Source organism: Pseudophryne corroboree, chromosome 3 (assembly GCF_028390025.1).
Source record: "Pseudophryne corroboree isolate aPseCor3 chromosome 3, aPseCor3.hap2, whole genome shotgun sequence".
NCBI classification, from domain to species: Eukaryota; Metazoa; Chordata; class Amphibia; order Anura; family Myobatrachidae; genus Pseudophryne; species Pseudophryne corroboree.
In genome coordinates this window covers 45,341,994-45,364,886 of record NC_086446.1, presented here as the reverse complement: position 1 = coordinate 45,364,886, position 22,893 = coordinate 45,341,994, and the positions used below count along the sequence as shown (strand labels likewise).

The following is a 22,893-nucleotide window of genomic DNA, read 5'->3' as shown; positions in this document are numbered from 1 at the left end:
GGATAAGGCGCTCACACGCTTATCAGAACAAAGGAGCCAGCTGATAGGAGGCTGAAAAATATCCTAAAAAGTATACACACATATGCTGGTGTTATACTGTGACCAGCGATCGCCTCAGCCTGGATGTGCAGAGCTGAGGTGGCTTGGTCGGATTCCCTGACTAAAAATATTGATACCCTTGACAGGGACAGTATTTTATTGACTATAGAGCATTTAAAGGATGCATTTCTATATATGCGAGATGCGCAGAGGGATATTTGCACTCTGGCATCAAGAGTAAATGCGATGTCCATATCTGCAAGAAGATGTTTATGGACACGACAGTGGTCAGGGGATGCAGATTCCAAACGGCACAAAGATGTATTGCCGTATAAAGGGGAGGAGTTATTTGGGGTCGGTCCATGGGACCTGGTGGCCACGGCAACTGCTGGAAGATCCACCGTTTTTTACCCTAAGTCACATCTCTGCAGAAAAAGACACCGTCTTTTCAGCCTCAGTCTTTTCGTCCCTATAAGAGTCATATCTGCCCAGGGATAGAGGAAAGGGAAGAAGACTGCAGCAGGCAGCCCATTCCCAGTAACAGAAGCCCTCCACCGCTTCTACTAAGTTCTCAGCATGACGCTGGGACCGTACAGGACCCCTGGATCCTACAAGTAGTATCAAAGGGGCACAGATTGGAATGTCTGCTGTACCAATGTCTCCCTCCGACAGGGAGGCAGTATTGAAAACAATTCACAAGCTGTATTCCCAGCAGGTGATAATAAAATTACCCTCCTACAACAAGGAAAGGGGTATTGTTCCACACTATAGGGTGGTACTGAAGCCAGAAGGCTAGGTGAGACCGATTCTAAATCTGAAAAATTTGAACACTTACAAGGGTTCAAATCCAGATGGAGTCACTCAGAGCAGTGATAGCGAACCGGGAACAAGGGGACTATATGGTGTCCCGGGACATCAGGGATGCTTACCTCCATGTCCCAAAATTTGCTTTTCTCACCAAGGGTACCTCAGGTTCGTGGTACAGAACTGTCACTATCAGTTTCAGACGATGCCGTTGGGGTGTCCAAGGCACCCTGGGTCCTTACCAAGGTAATGACCGAAATGAGGATTCGACTTCAAAGAAAATGGACGACCTCCTGATAAGAACAAGGTCCAGAGAACAGTTGGAGGTCGGAGTAGCACTATCTCAAGTAGTTCTACGACAGCACGGGTGGATTCTAAATATTCCAAAACCGCAGTTGTTCCGACGACACGTCTGCTGGTCCTAGGGATGATTCTGGACACAGTCCAGGAAAAGGGTGTTTCTCCCAGAGGAGAAAGCCAGGGAGTTATCCGAGCTATTCGGGATCCTCCTAAAACCAGGAAAAGTGTCAGTGCATCATTGCACAAGAGTCCTGGTAAAAATGGTGGCTTATTACGAAGCGCTTCCATTCGGCAGATTTCACGCAAGAACTCTTCAGTGGGATCTGCTGGACAAATGGTGCGGATCGCATCTTCAAATGCATCAGCGGATAACCCTATATCCAAGGACAAGGGTGTCTCTCCTGTGGTGATTACAGAGTGCTCATCTTCTAGAGGGCCGCAGATTCGGCATTCAGGATTGGATGCTGGTAACCACGGAGGCCAGCCTGAGAGGCTGGGGAGCAGTCACACAGGGAAAAAAATTTTCCAGAGAGTGTGATCAAGTCTGGAGAATTCTCTCCACATAAATATACTGGAGCTAAGAGCAAATTTGTAATGCTATAAGCTTAGCAAGGCCTCTGCTTCAAGGTCAGCCGGTATTGATCCAGTGGGATAACATCACGGCAGTCGCCCACGTAAACAGAAAGGGCGGCACAAGAAGCAGGAGGGCAGTGGTCAAAACTGCAAGGATTTTTCGCTAGGCGGAAAATCATGTGATAGCACTGTCAGCAGTGTTCATTCCGGGAGTGGACGACTGGGAAGCAGACTTCCTCAGCAGGCACGACCTCCACCCGGGAGAGTGGGAACTTCATCAGGAAGTTTTCCGCGTGATTGTGAACCGTTGGGAAAGACCAAAGGTGGAAATGATGGCGTCCCGCCCGAACAAAAAACGGGACAGGTATTGCGCCAGGTCACGAGACCTTCAGGCGATAGCTGTGGACGTCCTTGTAACACCGTGGGTGTAACAGTCGGGGTATGTGTTCACTCTTCTGCTTCTCATAACCAAGGTATTGAGAATTATAAGACGTAGAGGAGTAAGAACTATACTCGTGGCTCCGGATTGGCCAAGAGGGACTTGGTACCCGGAACTTCAAGAGATGCTCACAGAGGACTAATGGCCTCGGGAGCTAAGATGGGATTTGCTTTCAGCAAGAACCATGTCTGTTCCAAGAGGAACCGTGGCATCTGCCTCTAAGAAAGGACCTGCTCCAGCAGGGACCTTGTCTGTTCCAAGACTTACCGCGACTGCGTTTGACGGCATGGCGGTTGAACGCCGGATCCGAAGGGAAAAGGCATTCCGGAAGAGGTCATACCTACCCTGGTCAAAGCCAGGAAGGAGGTGACCGCACAACGTTATCACCACATGTGGTGAAAATATGTTGCGTGGGTGAGGCCGGGAAGGCCCCACGAAAAAATTTCAACTAGGTCGATTTCTGCACTTCCTGAAAACAGGAGTGTCTATGAGCCTCAAATTGGGGTCCATTAAGGTTCAAGTTTCGGCCCTGTAGATTTTCTTCCAGAAAAAATTGGCTTCAATTCCTGAAGTCCAGACGTTTGTCAAGGGAGTATTGCATATACAGCCCCTTGTGTGCCTCCAGTGGCACCGTGGGATCTCAACGTAGTGTTGGGATTCCTCAAATCATATTGGTTTGAACCGTTCAAATCTGTGGATTTGAAATATCTCACATGGAAAGGGACCATGTTGTGGCCCTGGCCTCGGCCAGGCGATTGTCAGAATTGGGGGCTTTGTCTTAAAAAAGCCCATATTTGTTTTTCCATTCGGACAGGGCAGAACTGCGGACTCGTCCCCAGTTTCTTCCTAAGGTGGTGTCAGCGTGTCACCTGAAACAACATATTGTGGTGCCTGCGGCTACTAGGGACTTGGAGGACTCCAAGTTGCTAGACGTTGTCGGGGCCCTAAAAATAGATATATGTATATATATATATATATATATATATATATTTCCAGGACGGCTGGAGTCAGAAAGTCTGACTTGCTGTTTATATTGTATGCACCCCAAAAGCTGGGTGCTCCTGCTTCTAAGCAGACTATTGCTCGTTGGATTTGTAGTACAATTCAGCTTGCACATTCTGTGGCAGGCCTGCCACAGCCAAAATCTGTAAATGCCCATTCCACAAGGAAGGTGGGCTCATCTTGGGCGGATGCCCGAGGGGGTCTCGGCTTTAAAATTTTGCCGAGCAGCTACGTGGTCAGGGGGGAACACGTTTGTAAAATTCTACAAATTTGATACCCTGGCTGAGGAGGACCTGGAGTTCTCTCATTCGGTGCTGCAGAGTCATCCGCACTCTCCCGCCCGTTTGGGAGCTTTGGTATAATCCCCATGGTCCTGACGGAGTCCCCAGCATCCACTAGGACGTTAGAGAAAATAAGATTTTACTTACCGATAAATCTATTTCTCGTAGTCCGTAGTGGATGCTGGGCGCCCATCCCAAGTGCGGATTGTCTGCATTACTTGTACATAGTTATTGTTACAAAAATCGGGTTATTATTGTTGTGAGCCATCTTTTTTAGAGGCTACTTCATTGTTATCATACTGTTAACTGGGTTCAGATCACAAGTTGTACGGTGTGATTGGTGTGGCTTGTATGGGTCTTACCCGGGATTCAAGATCCTTCCTTATTGTGTACGCTCATCCGGGCACAGTACCTAACTGAGGCTTGGAGGAGGGTCATAGGGGGAGGAGCCAGTACACACCATGTGATCCTAAAAGCTTGCTTTTGTGCCCTGTCTCCTGCGGAGCCGCTATTCCCCATGGTCCTGACGGAGTCCCCAGCATCCACTACGGACTACGAGAAATAGATTTATCGGTAAGTAAAATCTTATTATATATACTATAGCATCATTTCTCCACTAGTTATATTACAAACTACTAAAGATACTACCACAGGACTATGAATAAGGAATGTCTATGAGGACAAGGCTAAGTTTATGGACTGTATATGAGATTTAGCCAGGACGAGGTAGTAACAGCACAGCTCAGGAACTTTACAGTACACAGATTAAATCAGTCGGTCTAGACAGCAAAGATACAATTCATCTAACTTGTAAACTCACTCAACCCTTGCAAATGTTTAAGGTTACAAGGTATCATTACAGAGATACTAATATAAAGTGTAGCAGTTATTCTACAGCTTCCAATTTAGATACTGTTACCATCTGCTAGATACCTCTATTATAGCTAGAATAAATAGTTCTAGTGAAGAACCAGCATCAATAACAATATATATCAAAGGTATAACAATAACCAGCCAATTCCACAGGAAACAACTTGTTTATATATTTATATATAAAACCCAACACTGCAAATACTTTTCTTAAATTTCTGGAGTCTGGATACTTACCTGCTAGAAGAGACAATATACCTGCTCTATATATATATGGACAATATTCATTTATTGAACTATGTGTACTAATGTATTGGTCATTATAAATGTGTAGTAGTGCATATGAATTGATATCATCTATTGGGTGTACTGAGAATTTATAGATATCTGTCAGTAAAGTATATGATTAATTGTTGGAAGAGTGATTACTTACCTGTGTCTGTTCATTGGTGAAGAATTGAAGATCCCTGATCATTTAAGGTAAACCTGCAAAGAAGGACAATATATAGATTGTTTAAGAGTGTATATTACAGCTAGATACACCTATTTGGTAAACAGGGTGGTCCCGAGTATACCCTACATTTATTTCATTTCACAAATAGAACAAATACTTGGGTGGAGGCACTGTTTTATTTAGTAACCGATACTATTGATAAAATAAAGGGTTACATTTGGAGGCACTAAAGCTGAGATCTGAACAGATAGATAGAAATGGAGTTTATAAAGGGAGAAGATATATATAGTTGGTGTAGAAGCAAAGGTGTAGATGCACAGAAAAGTAAGCATTTTGGGAAATTTTATGGAGATAATAGATGAAGATATTGTAAGTGAAGTAAAGAAAATGTATGGAATAAAACAACCATATATTGTAGATAAATGGAAAGGAGTTAATGATGAAATATGTGCCATTCTAATAAGTAATGACAATCAATTAGATGCTTCTGTAATACCCGCTAATATTTTAATTGAAAAGGCCCCTGGTAAGAAATGGAAAGTAATGTGGCCAGTAGATAAGTATGTAGATGAGGGGCAGAGGACCATAAAGCAAGATGATAGTAAAATTGAGAGTACAAGTGCAGGATGTTATCAACATAAAAGTAGTACCTCCGAAGAAGAATCATTAGATAAGGATACAATAGATCCCCAAGTTGAGAATGTAATGGATAAAGTGGTTAGTCATTTTGAACGATGGCATTATGAAGGGGGGTATCGGAGACTGAGAATCTTTTCGGGAGTAACGCCAGTTCCCACCGGAGAAGAGAACTATGATGTATGGCGGGAGGCGGCAGTACAACATTCGGAGGAGTGGAGATGCCCCGAACATATTAAAAAACAAAGGATTGTGGAAAGTTTGAGGGGACCCGCTATGGGAATAATTCATGCTACCAGGAGAAGTAATTCACAAGCTACTTTGAAAGATTATTTCGAGGCATTAGACTATTCCTTTGGAACACTAGAGGATGTAGGGGACATCTTATCTAGATTGAATCAGACTTATCAAGAGCCTAACGAAACTCTTACCAATTATATTTATCGGCTAGACAAAATTCTGTACAAGCTGCTAGATAAAGGAGGGATTGGTCCTCAAGAAATTGACGGAAGGCGATTGAAACATATATTGAGAGGGGCTTTGACTACCAACCCAGTGGCTCAACGTCTGAGATGTATATTACCCAGGGATCCTGCTCCTACTTTAGGTGAATTGATAAAAGAAGTAAAACTAGAAGAGGTGCAGATTGAAAACAGAGAGAAGACTCTAAAGCGAGTTAAAGTAATTGTTCCTACTCCTGAAGTTTCTTCAGTTAATGAGCAGTTATTAAAGCTAATAGAGGAACAAAATAAGAAATTAGATCAGTTGATTTCTTTACAGAATGTACCATCTGTTACTTCAAGAGTGTCATCATCTGGACGGGGTAGAGGGTTCAGTAGGAGATCTGGAGATAATTCCAATATCACTTGCTACAAATGTGGACAATTGGGACATAGATCTTTTGAATGTAGTCAAGGAAGAAGTTTCCGTTCACTAACAGCTACACTTGATAGAAGTCAGTGTGAACAGCCGGGAAACGTAGAGGGGATGTCGATGAACCCCGCACCGGCTCCCAACCAATAATTGTCTGCAAAATGGGGAGTACCCAGTGGCCCTCTGTTATACCTGAAGGAATGATGGGACAGGCCCCTCTGTTGCCTGTTTTATTAAATGGTCACTTATGTACCGCGTTACTTGATAGTGGATCTCAAGTATCTATAATTTTTGAAAGTTGGTACCATCAATATATGTCTGATGTCCCATTAATGCCTTTTGATGGATTAACTATTTGGGGTTTAAGTGAACAGAAGTATCCCTACCTGGGATATGTAGTTACTCAGATAGAATTTCCTCAACAATCATCTGGATATCAAGACCCATTACCATTTCTGGCCTTGGTTTGCCCTAACTCTCCTGGAGATAAGGGAGTAGTGTCAGTAATTGTAGGCACTAATTCAAATTTATTTAAGATGTTATCTGAGTGGTGTTTGGAACAACAAAAGATCTCCAACCCTACATCAATAGGTGTCCCTGGATTGGATCCAGTTAGGGTAAATAGAGTGGGTGTAAATTCCCCAACTACCTTACTTCCTGTTATTCATAGTGACCCTGAGACTGAATTTATTACTAAAATTTCAGAGTGTTTTCAAAACAGTGATATAACTGGGGATGAGAAGAACCAGCTAATTTATCAATTAATGAAAAAAGGGCCAGTTTTCTCCTTGAGGGAATGGGATTTGGGCACGGCCATTGGGATAGAACATCGTATTCATCTGACCAATGAGACTCCCTTTAGAGAAAGATCTAGGCGGTTGGCCCCAGCCGATTTTGACGATGTCAGACAGCATTTAAAGGGTTTGTTGGAGAATCAAGTTATTGCTGACTCAGATAGTCCCTATGCATCTCCCATTGTAGTGGCCAGAAAAAAAAATGGGGATATCAGACTATGTGTGGATTATCGTACCTTAAACAGTAGAACAATTCCCGACCAGTACACTGTCCCCAAAGTGGAGGAAGCATTGGATTGTTTGCAGGGTAGCAGGTGGTTTTCTGTACTCGATATGAGGAGTGGCTACTATCAGATACCGATGCATCCGGATGACTGGCCTAAGACGGCTTTTATTTGTCCCATTGGTTTTTTTGAATTTTTAAAGATGCCCCAAGGGATTAAAGGAGCCCCAGCAACTTTTCAGCGAACAATGGAACAAACAGTAGGGGATATGTGTTATCGAGAAGTTCTAGTCTATCTAGATGACCTTATTGTGTTTGGAAGAACTTTGGACGAACATAACCATCGACTGTTAAAAGTATTAGACCGGCTACAGAAAAGAGGGTTAAAATTGTCAATTGACAAATGTAAATTGTGTCAAACCACAGTGAAATATCTGGGCCATGTGGTTAGCCGGGAGGGGGTCTCTACTGACCCGGATAAAGTGGTTGCGGTACAAAATTGGCCACGCCCAAATACTTTAAAGGATCTTCGATCATTCCTGGGATTCTGTGGGTACTATAGGAGATTTGTTCCGCAGTACTCCAAAATTGCCCGTCCTTTAAATTATTTAACTAAAGGATATCCTTCATACAAACATGATCGAACCAAGCATAGGGATCAACATCTGAAAGGCTATTACAAGCCCCATGAAGCATTTGGTGACCGTTGGACAACATCCTGTGAAGAGGCTTTTGAAAAATTTAAATTCCATCTAACTCATTCTCCTGTTCTATCATATGCCAATCCGGAGCTCCCTTATGAATTGCATATTGATGCCTCATTTGAGGGGTTAGGGGGAGTATTATACCAACAACACTCTACTGGTTTAAAGCCCATTGCATATGTTAGCCGAGGTCTATCGGCCAGTGAAAAGAACTATGCTGTCCATAAGTTGGAATTTTTATCTTTAAAATGGGCTGTTGTGGATAAGTTTCACGATTATTTGTATGGCGTTCAATTCATGGTAATTACGGATAATAATCCTTTGACATACATTAATACTACCGCCAAATTAGACGCCACGGGACATAGGTGGTTAGCAGCCCTGTCAAATTATCATTTTACTTTAAAATATAAGCCAGGAGTACAAAATGTAGATGCTGATGCTCTTTCCCGGCTACCCCATCCCCTGTTTGTTAGTCCTAATGACGATTGGGTGGAAATACCAGCTCCTGCGCTCCGAGGGTTATGTCATCAAATACACCTGTTAACTAGTAATTCAGAAGGAGCTGTACACTCGTTGGGAGCCACTGAAGCCTCTATTCCTTCTATGTACTGTTGGATTAACCCCTCTAATTTAGGAGAATTACCCATCATTTCCAAAGATCAACTACGAAAGGATCAAAACCCTGATATTGCCCTTGTTATCAAACATTTGAAAGATTCTAGAGGAGTCCTGAAGTATAATCTCTCCATCAAAAGCCAAGCGTTACTGCGACAGAGAAAGAGATTGGTGTTCAGACAAGGCATCCTCTTTAGAAAAACCACTAACAGTGAGGGACAATTTAAACATCAACTGGTTCTTCCTACCGTCCATATTCCTATGGTTCTCAAGTCACTGCATAATAACCATGGACATTTGGGGGTGGATAAAACTCTACATTTAATCCAAGAGAGAGTATACTGGCCTTACATGAGTAAAGAGATTGAATCTTACTGTAAACACTGTAAAAACTGTGTTCTTAGAAAGAAGTTGCCCACTCCCTCTGCCAAAATGGTCAATTTGAGTAGCTCTGGGCCCATGGAATTAATTTGTATGGACTTTCTGTCTTTAGAAGGGCCAAATGGGAGGGAAAGTAATATTCTCATAATAACTGATCATTTTACCCGATACGCCCAGGCCTATGTTACCCGAGACCAAAAAGCTTTAACTGTAGCTAAGACCCTTTGGGATCATTTCTTTGTGCATTATGGACTACCAGCTCGCATCCATACTGATCAGGGAAGAGACTTTGAAAGCAAGTTAATTAAAGAACTGTGTATTTGTTGTGGGATAAGAAAATCTAGAACATCGCCATATCATCCTCAAGGGGATCCACAGCCGGAGCGATTCAACAGAACTCTGCTTGATATGTTAGGAACTCTGGATCCCAAACATAAGCTACAATGGAAACGATTTATTAATAAACTGGTTCATGCTTACAACTGCACCAGAAATGAATCCACCGGGTACAGTCCCTATTCACTTATGTTTGGAAGAAAAGCTCGATTGCCTATTGATGTTTCTTTGGGCTTGTCTGTTTCCTCCAATCATCCATCAACCTATAATACCTATGTAAATAACCTGAGGAAAGAACTGAAGACCGCTCATGACATTGCTAAGAGAGTATCTGAACGACAAGGTGAAAAGAATAAGCAGATACATGATGCTAAGGTAAAAGAGCACGTATTACTCCCTGGTGATAGAGTTCTTTTAAGAAGACTTGGAACTCCAAAGAGACAAAAACTCTCCAATCGATGGAAAGAAATACCATATCGAATAATTAAACAATTGCCTAATATTCCTGTTTATCAACTAGTACCGGAAAATAAAGAAGGTCCTATATTAACGTACCATCGTCAACATTTGCTGCCCATTAGTCATGATATTTATTTTGAGATGGAACCTGCTAATATGGATGATCAAGTGGTAGAACAGTTGAGCCCTTCAACATCATCAACATCTCAACCTTCTCCCCAAACTGAATGGTTGGATCCTGGAAGAATAGACCAGGAATTCTTCTATAAAGAAGTTCCATATAGTCAAGATGAAGAATTAGGAGAACCCTTATCCCCACCTTCTCCAAAGTATGATTCTCTAATCAACACAATGGATAACTCTCCACCTCCTGTCCTTGAACATTGGAATATAAATGAACCTAATGATCCTCCCTGGGATGAAACTGCACTGACTTCAAGTACTGAATACGACCCTATGAATGATCAAAGTAATAGGGGAAATGGAGACCACCCCAGACCACACCGGGAACGTAAGCCACCTATGATTCTCACGTATGATCAGTTGGGACATTCCTGCTATGAGCCCCGAGTAGTGCATCCTAGTCTAATATATACTTGGCCATACTTTGGGTATATGGAGAATCAAACTTTAACTGGGTGGTAACACTGTATAGTTCACCGGTTTATTAAGTGGTGCTCCGAAGAGAAAATAAACCTTGTTTTCTTTATGCTAAGTGATTCGGATCACCAGGGGGAGAAATGTAGGGATGTTTCAAAGTTTGTGTACAGTTAGTTATAAAAAAAAAAAAAAAAAAAACCAAACATATATGTATCCATATAGGCGTAGTAGTGTCTGTTACTATATTTAATCAGTTGTGAGGTAAATATAAGGGAGATTGGAGATTCACTGTGATTTGTTTAATTGTACCCCAAAAGATAAGCCTGTATATGTATACCAATGATAGTGAGTGAGAACACTGAGTTAATACCAGTAATAGAATGGTATTATTATAACTATGAGGGACTAAAATGGTGACTACCATGTTCTGTCAGAAATCAGTGAGGCACGAGGACTGGAGCAAGATAGCTCGAGCTGTCGGCGGGAGATTTCTGCCCCCTGGAGACTGAGCCTGCTCTCGTGGCCCCTGGGGCTCCGGTATAAAAGGGGGAGCTGAAGCGCTATTCAGGACTAGTGTGTGCGCCTCTGAGGGAGATGCTTCTGCCCCTCTCTGCCCGCCGCGACGAGCTGAGATGTGAACATTGGCGGCGCAGAAGAGCTGGTGTAGCCTCCCTAACGAGCGATAGCACACTGAAGACGGATCGCCAGGAAGACTGTACCTGGCATCTTCATCAGCGGCCGGCGGAGCCGTGAATACCGAGCGCCGGAGAAGAGATCGGCGGGGCTGTGAAGACGGAGCGCCGGAGAAGTGATCAGCGGTGCTGAACAGACGGATCGCTGGAGAAGCGGTGGTTGGCGGTGACCGGAAGGGCCGTGTGGACCGACAGCTGGGGGAGCAGTTACCGGCATAACCTGAGGTAATCTACGAGTGGCCGGGAACCTCAGTAGCGACGCTGCCGTCCCCACATATTGAGCCAAAGAGACCGCTGTCCTAATGAGCCTGGGAAGCAGTTACCTGTGAGGAAGGAGACACGGCACAGATCACGAGCAAGGCACCCAGCTATCCCATCAGCAAACATGACCGCTCACTCAATGAACTGACCCGCTGCCCACCAATGAAATACCGGGTGGGTGGAGCCATCCGTATACTAGAGGGTGAGTGACCGGAGTCACTCACTGAAAACATCTGAGGTCTGTAAAACGTTTATATACACACCTTCTCACCTGGAACACTTAGCCAGGGTTTCAGCACTGTACGCATTGAATATAACTTAACTAAACGAAAACCCTAGTGACTATCCATTTCTTGCCACAATTAGCATTCTGCAGGAGTATTATATAAAGGTGACAAGTGGCTGGACCAATCAATCTACGGAAGTCATATAGACATCTTAATTTCTAACTAGAATACATATATATATATATATACACTATAGCATCATTTCTCCACTAGTTATATTACAAACTACTAAAGATACTACCACAGGACTATGAATAAGGAATGTCTATGAGGACAAGGCTAAGTTTATGGACTGTATATGAGATTTAGCCAGGACGAGGTAGTAACAGCACAGCTCAGGAACTTTACAGTACACAGATTAAATCAGTCGGTCTAGACAGCAAAGATACAATTCATCTAACTTGTAAACTCACTCAACCCTTGCAAATGTTTAAGGTTACAAGGTATCATTACAGAGATACTAATATAAAGTGTAGCAGTTATTCTACAGCTTCCAATTTAGATACTGTTACCATCTGCTAGATACCTCTATTATAGCTAGAATAAATAGTTCTAGTGAAGAACCAGCATCAATAACAATATATATCAAAGGTATAACAATAACCAGCCAATTCCACAGGAAACAACTTGTTTATATATTCATATATAAAACCCAACACTGCAAATACTTTTCTTAAATTTCTGGAGTCTGGATACTTACCTGCTAGAAGAGACAATATACCTGCTCTATATATATATATGGACAATATTCATTTATTGAACTATGTGTAGTTTGGGGAATAATTATACTAATGTATTGGTCATTATAAATGTGTAGTAGTGCATATGAATTGATATCATCTATTGGGTGTACTGAGAATTTATAGATATCTGTCAGTAAAGTATATGATTAATTGTTGGAAGAGTGATTACTTACCTGTGTCTGTTCATTGGTGAAGAATTGAAGATCCCTGATCATTTAAGGTAAACCTGCAAAGAAGGACAATATATAGATTGTTTAAGAGTGTATATTACAGCTAGATACACCTATTTGGTAAACAGGGTGGTCCCGAGTATACCCTAAATTTATTTCATTTCACAAATAGAACAAATACTTGGGTGGAGGCACTGTTTTATTTAGTAACCGATACTATTGATAAAATAAAGGGTTACATCAACATTTACAATGTCTAATCATATAGCTTGTCCGGCCTCCTGTATATATCATCATATGACTAAGTACAATAGATATCTATATATATTGGGATACCCATTGGTCCCATACGCTTAATAATAACAGGTAATAAAAACATTTCTTTGTTAGACAGATATATATATTTTTTAAAAATATATATGTGTGATTCTATAATGTCTCGATCGTGTGATTATCTAGATCCTGCGATCGTAATCCACATATAATAAAGGTAAATCGTTCAAGTCATGGTATATGACACATGACTATGCCAAAATGAGTTGTTAATAACGAGTCCGAAATAATTAGTGTAAAGATTATGACATAAAAAGATTGTATAGTGACCCGATCATGTGACTGTTTAGGTCACATGATCGGCATTATCCTCCAATAGAGAGATTTTATAAACATCTATATGGAGGGAAGTTGGTTGGGAGTTGCAGTTATCTTAGTAACTTATATATCTATATAAGTATTCAGCAATATAGATATTGTTTATAGGGGAGAGATAGAAAGAGCTCAATATAGTTGGTATATAATTAAATATAATATTTCATATGAGAATCAATTTAATTATCTAAAGAGTTTCCTCCATGGTTAGGAAGGGATTTATATGGTGATGAAAAAGGCATATGATTTGTTTATATAACATCCTTATAATATATGAAAGATAGGTCACATCCAGAAAAGCAAAATAAATAAGAGGTCTATATGATTAAATGACAGAATTTAATTCCATGGTTTCATTTAGACCAACCGGATGCAAGGAATTAAATTTCAGCATCCAATATACTTCACGACTACAGAGTTTTTTGAATCTATCGCCTCCCCTGGAGGTTGGGGCGATCTGTTCAAGACATGTAACTGATAGACAAGAAGGATTGGACATATGTTTTAAGAAATAATGTCGTGAGACGCTATGAGTTTGACATTTATTTATGATGTTTCTTCTGTGCTCCATAAAGCGAACCCGTAGTTTTCTAGTTGTGCGTCCTATATAATTAAGTCCGCAACTACAGGTTAGCAAATAAATTGCATAGGTCGTCTCACAATTCATAAAGGTTTTAAATTCATATGTCTCATTAAAAGATGGAATATTAATTGAGACAGTCTTACGTTGTATATGAGAACACATCGTACATCTTGTCAAGCCACATTTATGGAAACCCAGTGGTTTTGTACTGAGCCATTCTGTACCCTTCTGGGTCCTAGGTTCCCTAATACTTTTTAAGTGGCTAGGGGCCAGAATGGTCTTTAACGACCTGTTTTTCCTATAAGTAATTTGTGGTTGGGGGGGTAAAATAGTACTGAGTATATTGTCTTGTTTTAATATTTTATAATTACGTGACACTATTGATTTTATTTCTTGGGCACATCTATTGTATTTACAGATGAAAGAGAGATCCCGATTATTCTGTTTTTCTATTTTATGTTTAAATTGTTTGGGATGAAGAAGTTGTTGTCTATCCATATTGTAGACCTCTGTATAGGCCTGTTGTAATAATGTCTCAGGATAATCTCTAATCCTAAAAGAATCTATCAATTCTCTGGCCTGTAATGCAAATGTATCAACATTAGAACAGTTACGGCGTAACCTCATAAGTTGACCTTTAGGAATATTGGTTTTCCAAGGTCTATAGTGTGAGCTTTTATAATGTAGGTATGAATGCGTATTGACCGATTTAATATAGTTGGATGTGACAATTTTATTATTAATTATTTCTAATGTCAAATCAAGGAAGTCCACACGGGTCTTATTAAACGTAGATGTGAAGGATAAATTAAATAGGTTGGTGTTAAGAGTGGAAACAAACTGATTAGCAGATAACTCATCCCCATCCCAAATAATGAATAAATCATCAATATAACGGCCATAGAGGACCAGGTACGCCCCCCATGGGCCATTCCATATATACTGTTCCTCAAAATCGCCCATATATAAGTTTGCATAACTGGGGGCGAACCTGGTCCCCATGGCCGTTCCCATCACCTGTAAATAATAACGATCTAAAAACGTGAAATAATTATGTGTGAGGATAAAATTGATACACTGTAAAAGAAAAGATCTGTGATCCACACTGAGATCACCATCTTGATCCAAACGTCTAGAAACACTATCACAACCCTTTACATGAGGAATATCGGTGTATAGTGATTTAACGTCAAGAGTCAGGAAAGCAAAAGAATCTTTCCATTTCAAATCTTGTATTTTAGTGAGAAAATCAGTTGTATCTTTAAGATGTGATCTCAGTGTGGAAACGCGTGGTTGAAGAAAGGTGTCAACATAATGGGACAAATTAGATGTGAGGGAATCAATGCCCGAAACAATAGGTCTACCGGGAGGTGAGGTGAGGGATTTGTGAATTTTGGGTAAAAAATAGAAAGTGGGAGTGACTGGGTAATGTGGTAATAAGAACCAGTGTTCCTCCTTAGACAGAATATTTGATTCTAGTGCAGAGTCAAGAAGATTTTTTAATTCCAATAAGAAGATGGATGTGGGGTTATTGTCAAGAGTTTTATAGAAGTTTTTGTCTTCCAATTGGTTTAAAGCCTCCTTGACATAGTCCACACGATCCATAATAACAAGGCCGCCACCCTTGTCTGCCTCTTTAAATATTAAGGAATTATCCTTAGTTAATACACGAAGTGCCCTCTGTTCTTGTTTAGTTAAATTGGATGGGATAAGTCTGTTGTCCTGAATGCCCTGCAAGAGTCTCCATTTGAACCTCTTGAGTCAGTGGACCTTAAATGTCTCACAGCCAAGGTCCTGTTTCTGCTGGCTATTGCCACTGCTAGAAGGGTGTTGGACTTAGGGTGGACGACAGGATAAAGCACCTTTCTAATATTCCATTGTGACCGAGCAGTTTTGAGAACTCGCCCAGGTTACTTACATAAAGTGGTGTCATCTTTTTACCTTAACCAAGAGATTGTGGTTCCGGTCTTCGGGGGTCATTCCGAGTTGATCGCTCGCTAGCTGTTTTTACCAGCCGTGCAAACGCTATGCCGCCGCCCACTGGGGAGTGTATTTTTGCTTTGCAGGAGTGCTAACGCGTGTGCAGCCGTGCTCAGCAAAAAGAGTTTGTGCAGTTTCTGAGTAGCTCTGAACCTAGTCAGCGCTTGCGATCACTTCAGCCTATTCGTGTCCGGATTTGACGTCAGACCACCGCCCAGCAAATGCCCAGCCACGCCTGCGTTTCTTCAGACACGCCTGTGTTTTTCCAAACACTCCCTGAAACGGTCAGTTGCCACCCAGAAACGCCCACTTCATGTCAATCTTCTTGCGTCCACCAGTGTGAATGGAATAGTCGCTTGAACCTGTGCAAAACTACAATGCTCTTTGTACCCCTACGTCGTGCGTGCGTATTACGGTGCATACGCATGCGCAGAAATGAGGATTTTTAACCTGATCGTTGCGCTGCGAACAACGGCAGCTAGCAATCAACTCGCAATGACCCCCTTCATCTCTTCTGACTTGTCCCCCAAAGAGCGGTCTTTGGATGTGGTAAGGGCTGTCCGTATATATGTGGAGAGGACTGCCTCTATGAGGAGGTCAGATACCCATTTTGTACTGTTTGGTTTCCACAAATGCACAAACGTGGCTGGCCTGCGAATGAGCAACCCTTGGCCAGATGGATTAGAATGGTGATTGCACAGGCTTATGTGCAGGCTGGACTCCCAGCTCCTGCTGCTATTACAGCTCATTCTACTCGGTCTGTTGGACCTTCTTGGGCGGCCCGCTGTGACGCACGCAGAACAATTGTGCAAGGCAGCCACATGGTCCTCAGTGAACACGTTCATTAGGTTCTATGCATTTGATACTTCCGCCTCCGAGGATGCTTCCTTTGGACGCCGGGTTCTCTTACCCGCTAAGGCGCGTCCCCTCCCTTGAGAAAACTGCTTCAGGACATCCCAATGTATTTCCTTTGGTACACAGTGTACCCCGCTGCAGAAAAGGTGAGTTATGGTAGACTTACCATTGTTAACTCTCTGTCTGCGAGGTACACTGGGTTCCACAGGGCACCCACCCTGATGCACCTAGCTTCTATGGGTTTGTATGGCATTAGCCGCTGGTCCCTTCTCCTGTCGTGAGAACGTGGTTCTATGTGACTAACGTCTACCATCTCTATTACCTGCTTCTGCAGTGGACTGGTTAACAAAACTGAGCTCACACTGCCTGGAGGCGGGGTTATATAGGAGGCCCCAATGCATCCTGGGACAGCCTAAAGCTTTAGCCTGTTGGTGCCTCTGGATCAAGATCCACTCTACACCCCCATGTATTTCCTGTGGAACCCAGAGCACCTCGCAGAAAGATAGTTAACCATGTTAAGTCTACCATAACTCTCCTTTTTCTTATATCCGAATGTCAGCTGATTAATACTCAGCCTTTAGCAGCCTTATTACGACAAAAGAAAAGGGAGATCACACCTTTTGCCCCACAAATCAAATATTAAAACAGTTCAACACTCCCCTTTATTTAGGGTAACCCTCCTTTTCTGTCAATGGAGATTTCAGCATATAGAACAAAACAGGAACACGATCATTACGTAATACGGTTTAAAACAAAGGATAACAACTATATTACACTAACATCTTGTGCTTCTGTTTTCTTCCATACTGTATGTTGATATCTTAATTTGCTGAGACGGAAAAGGACGGTTACCCTGAAGAACCCTAAGGAAAGTGTTGTTGATGTTAATTGAAGCCGTATTAAAGATATTTGAAAGTGTACAATGTGATGTTATTTCAATTTTTTTTTAATAATTATATTTATTCCTAGATAAATACGCAGTGTGGATCCACAGAGTCTTAGTTTAGTCATCACGTGATTGTGAAACGCGTCCTGTATAAATTGCTGAGTCACTGAAGATGGACAAGGACCGGAGTCACATGACCGACAGGATACTAAACCTAACTCTGGAGATCATCTACGTGCTGACTGGGGAGGTGAGGGGACCTTAAAGCGCAGCGGTGACATCACTTATATCTATAGTAATAATAATACAGGGACATGACTGGGAAGGTGAGGGGATTTGGGAGTGTCACAGTGACATCACTTATACCTATAGTAATAATACAGGGAGGTGAGTGGATCTGGGAGTGTCACAGTGACATCACTTATATCTATAATAATAATAATAATAATACAGGGACATGACTGGGGAGGTGAGGGGGATCTGCGAGTGTCATAGTGACATCACCTATATCTATAGTAATAATACAGGGACATGACTGAGGAGGTGATGGGATCTGGGAGTGTAACAGTGACATCACTTATATCTATAATAATAATAATAATACAGGGACATGACTGGGGAGGTGAGGGGATCTGGGAGTGTCATAGTGACATCACCTATATCTATAGTACTAATACAGGGACATGACTGAGGAGGTGAGGGGCTCTGGGAGTGTAACAGTGACATCACATATCTATTGTAATAATACAGGGACATGACTGGGGAGCTGAGGGGATGTAAAAGTGTCACAGTGACATCATGTATATCTATAGTAATACATACAGGGACATTTTGCACAATTATTCTCTAAAAAGAGTTAATCCAAATTGGCAAACTTTTAATTTATATTTCAATGTTGTCCCAATATACAGGATTATACAGTAGTGAAGAAGATATCCAGTGACCATTTGACACCCATCGGCTGTGACTCCATCACTGTGCCTCCAACTCACTCACTGATAAATGAGAGACAAAATGACCAAATGATCCTGGAACTCACCAACAAGATCATTCAGCTGCCAACTGGAGAGGTGACTGCTGAGAATGGGGCATTATACAGTAACACCAGGGGATGTGTCTGGGTGATGACTGGAGAGGTGACTGCTCGGAATGGGGCATTATACAGTAACACCAGTGGAAGTGTCTGGGTGATGACTGGAGAGGTGACTGCTGGGAATGGGACATTATACAGTAACACCAGTGGACGTGTCTGGGTGATGACAGGAGAGGTGACTGCTGGGAATGGGACATTATACAGTAACACCAGGAGATGTGTCCGGGTGATGACTGGAGAGGTGACTGCTGGGAATGGGGCATTATACAGTAACAGCAGGGGATGTGTCTGGGTGATGACTGGAGAGGTGACTGCTGGGAATGGGGCAATATACAGTAACACCAGGGAATGTGTCTGGGTGATGACTGGAGAGGTGACTGCTGGGAATGGGTCATTATACAGTAACACCAGGGGTCATGTCTGGGTGATGATTGGAGAGGTGACTGCTGGTAATGGGACATTATACACTAACACCAGGGGACGTGTCCTGGTGATGACTGGAGAGGTGACTGCTGGGAATGGGACTTTATACAGTAACACCAGGGGACGTGTCTGGTTGATGACTGGAGAGGTGACTGCTGGTAATGGGTCATTATACAGTAACACCAGGGGATGTGTCTGGTTGATGACTGGAGAGGTGACTGCTGGTAATGGGACATTATACAGTAACACCAGTGGACGTGTCTGGGTGATGACTGGAGAGGTGACTGCTGGGAATGGGACATTATACGGTAATACCAGGAGATGTGTCCGGATGATGACTGGAGAGGTGACTGCTGGGAATGGGACATTATACAGTAACACCAGGGGATGTGTCTGGGTGATGACTGGAGAGGTGACTGCTGGGAATGGGGCATTATACAGTAACACCAGGGGACGTGTCTGGGTGATGACTGGAGAGGTGACTGCTGGGAATGGGTCATCATACAGTAACACCAAGTGACGTGTCTGGGTGATGACTGGAGAGGTGACTGCTGGGAATGGGACATTATACAGTAACACCGGAGGATGTGTCTGGGTGATGACTGGAGAGGTGACTGCTGGATATGGGACATTATACAGCAACACCAGGAGACGTGTCTGGGTGATGACTGGAGCGGTGACTGCTGGGAATGGAGAGGTGACTGCTGGTAATGGGTCATTATACAGTAACACCGGGGGACGTGTCTGGGTGATGACTGGAGAGGTGGCTGCTGGTATTGGGACATTATACTGTGAAAGCTGATTTACATACAGGACAGAAAAAGCAATACCTTTTACACTGAAATTCGAGCAGCTGTGGCTGCTGGATGTAATCTTTAACCTACGTACTTTTCTCTTACGTCCTAGAGGATGCTGGGGACTCCAAAAGGACCATGGGGTATAGACGAGATCCGCAGGACCTTGGGCACACTGTAAAGACTTAAACTGGGTGTGAACTGGCTCCTCTCTCTATGCCCCTCCTCCAGACCTCAGTTAGACTTTGTGCCCAGGACTGACTGGACACACACTTGGGGAGCTCTACAGAGTTTCTCTGGAAAGACGTTTGTTAGGTTTATTATTTTCAGGGAGACCTGCTGGCTACAGGCTCCCTGCAGCGTGGGACTGAGGGGAGAGAAGTCAGACCTACTTCTGAGTTAAGGGCTCTGCTTCTTAGGCTACTGGACACCATTAGCTGCAGAGGGTCGATCACTTGGTTCGCCTAGCTGCTTGTTCCCGGAACCGCACCGTCACCCCCCTCACAGAAGCCAGAAGAAATAAGCCGGGTGAGTATGAGAAGATCCGAAGACTTCAGTGATGGCAGAAGACTTCAGTAACGGAGGTACAGCGCAGCAGTAGCGCTGCGCTCCATGTTCCCACACACACACCAACGGCACTCATAGGGTGCAGGGAGCTAGGGGGGAGCGCCCTGGGCAGCAGTTACTGAGGTTTTTGGTGGTAAAAGAAGGCTATACGGTGTCCGATCACTGTATAGAGTACCCTCGCCACTTTGCAATTTCAAATTTTAGCGGGCTACAGCGCGCCGGGAAGGGGGCGGGGCTTTGCCGCACATTGCTCACCAGCGCCATTTTCTCCTATTCTTACAGCGCTGCAGAGACGCTGCCCGGACCTCCAAGCTGCTGCAAGTACTTGGGGAGGGAAAACTGGGGGGGGGGGGCACTTAAATTTGGTGCTTTTCAAGTTATATTGTCGGCGCTGAGCATGTTACTAACTTCTGTTAGTATATGGGCGCTGGGGTGTGAGATGGCATACTCTCTCTGTGTTCTCCCTAAGGGCTTCTCTGTGGGGCTGTCCCCGTGCTTGTGGACTGTGTAAGTGTGAGTGTGTCGGCACGAGGTGTCGACATGTCTGAGCCTGGGTGTTCCTCCCCGGAGGAAGTTATGGGGGGTGCAGAGAAAGATTTAAGTATGTGTCTGTTGGCACAGCCGACTGCTGATTGGATGACTACGCTGAGTACACTGAATACAAATGTGGCTTTATTATCTAAGAGACTGGATAAGTCTGATTCTCAGACACAAACATGGCGTCTGTAGAGGACGCATTGTCTCAGGTACAAACAGCCTCAGGGTCACAGAAGCGTGCTTCTAACCAGATGGCAGATACAGGTACCGACACGGACTCTGACTCCGATGTCGATTTGAATGAGGCTTCTTTGCATCCACGGGTTGTCAAGAGTATTCAGTACATGATTATAGCCATTAAAGATGTTTACGTATATCTGAGGAACCTACCGTTCCTGACACAAGGGTTTGTTTATTTAAGGGGAAAAGACCTGAGGTAAAGTTTCCCCCCTCTCATGAAATGAATGAACTTTGTGAAAAGGCTTGGGAGTTCCCTGAAAAAAGGTGGCAGATTCCCAAGCGAATTTTGATGGCATATCCTTTCCCCTCTGACGATAGGGACAAATGGGAGTCGTCTCCAAATGTGGATAAAGCTCTCGCGCGATTGTCCAAGAAAGTGGCGCTTCCGTCTCCTGACACGGCTGCCCTCAAGGATCCTGGGGATCGCAAGCTGGAGACGACATTGAAGTCCATTTTCGTCAATACTGGTGCATTGCTCAGACCTGCTGTGGCGTCGGTATGGGTGAGTAGTGCTATAGCAAAGTGGGCTGAAAATTTGGCTTCTGATATGGACGCTCTTGATAAAGATAATATTCTTTTGACTCTTGGTTATATTAAGTACGCTGCAGATTACCTAAAGGATGCGGCGAGGGATGTTGGCCTCTTAGGATCAAGAGCCAATGCCATGGCGATTTCGGCCAGGAGGGCGCTGTGGATTCACCAATGGAATGCTGATGCCGACTTCAAGAAGAATATGGAAGCTCTCCCTTTTAAAGGTAGTGTCTTGTTCGGTGACGGCCTGGCTGACCTGGTGTCGACCACTACTGCGGGTAAGTCATCTTTTCTTCCATATGTTCCACCACAACGGAAAAAGATACCTTATCAGCAGATGCAGTCCTTTCGGCCTAATAAGTACAAAAGAGGAAAGGGTTCGTCCTTCCTCGCTTCAAAGGGTAGAGGTAGGGGAAGGAAGTCACCTGCAGTGTCAGGCACCCAGGACCAAAAGACCTCCCCTGCCTCTACCAAGTCCACCGCATGACGTTGGGGCTCCACTGGGGGAGTCCCTACCAGTGGGGGGCCGTCTCCAATTCTTCAAACAGGTCTGGGTTCGTTCGGCCCTGGATCCTTGGGTCTTAGAAATAGTGTCCCAAGGGTACAGGCTGGAGTTTCAGAAGATGTCCCCCAACCAGTTTTTCGTGTCGGCTTTGCCAACTTCTCTTCCCGAAAAGAGAGGTGGTGAGGGATGCTTTACAAAAGTTGTGTCAACAGAGGGTCGTGGTGCCGGTTCCCCCTTCAGATCGGGGGAAAGGGTTCTATTCGAGCCTCTTTGTGGTGCCGAAGCCGGACGGTTCGGTCAGACCGATTCTGAACCTAAAATACATCAACCCATATTTGAAAACGTTCAAGTTCAAGATGGAGTCTTTTCGAGCGGTGATCTCCAGCCTCGAAGGGGGGGATTTAATGGCGTCAGTAGACATAAAGGATGCTTACTTACACATCCCGATATTCCCTCCTCATCAGGCTTTCCTGAGGTTTGCGGTGCAGGATTGTCATTACCAATTTCAGACGTTGCCGTTTGGGCTTTCCACGGCCCGAGGGTTTTCACCAAGGTAATGGCTGAGATGATGGTCCTCCTTCGCAAGCAAGGGATCACAGTTATCCCGTACTTGGACGATCTCCTGATAAAGGAGAGGTCAAAGGAACAGTTGTTAAGAAATGTGGATCTCTCCCTGTCGGTTCTGCGACATCACGGTTGGATACTAAGTTTG

General features: G+C 43.5%; 2 protein-coding genes across 3 annotated transcripts in view; both read left to right on the top strand.

Annotated features, from left to right (window-relative positions):
• Positions 1–22,893, top strand: part of LOC135054672 (oocyte zinc finger protein XlCOF22-like) — a 61,706-nt gene that overhangs the window by 15,876 nt on the left and 22,937 nt on the right. For both annotated transcript variants that reach the window (XM_063957920.1, XM_063957919.1), the window contains exons 2-3: positions 17,575–17,741; positions 18,403–18,561. In XM_063957920.1, coding sequence (XP_063813990.1) covers positions 17,664–17,741; positions 18,403–18,561 — 237 coding nt within the window. In that variant the 5' untranslated portion in view covers positions 17,575–17,663. The remainder of the gene's footprint in view (positions 1–17,574; positions 17,742–18,402; positions 18,562–22,893) is intronic.
• Positions 5,075–6,421, top strand: LOC135057139 (paraneoplastic antigen Ma1 homolog). Its single transcript, XM_063963035.1, has one exon. It carries the CDS (start codon positions 5,075–5,077, stop codon positions 6,419–6,421), a length of 1,347 nt encoding a protein of 448 aa, XP_063819105.1.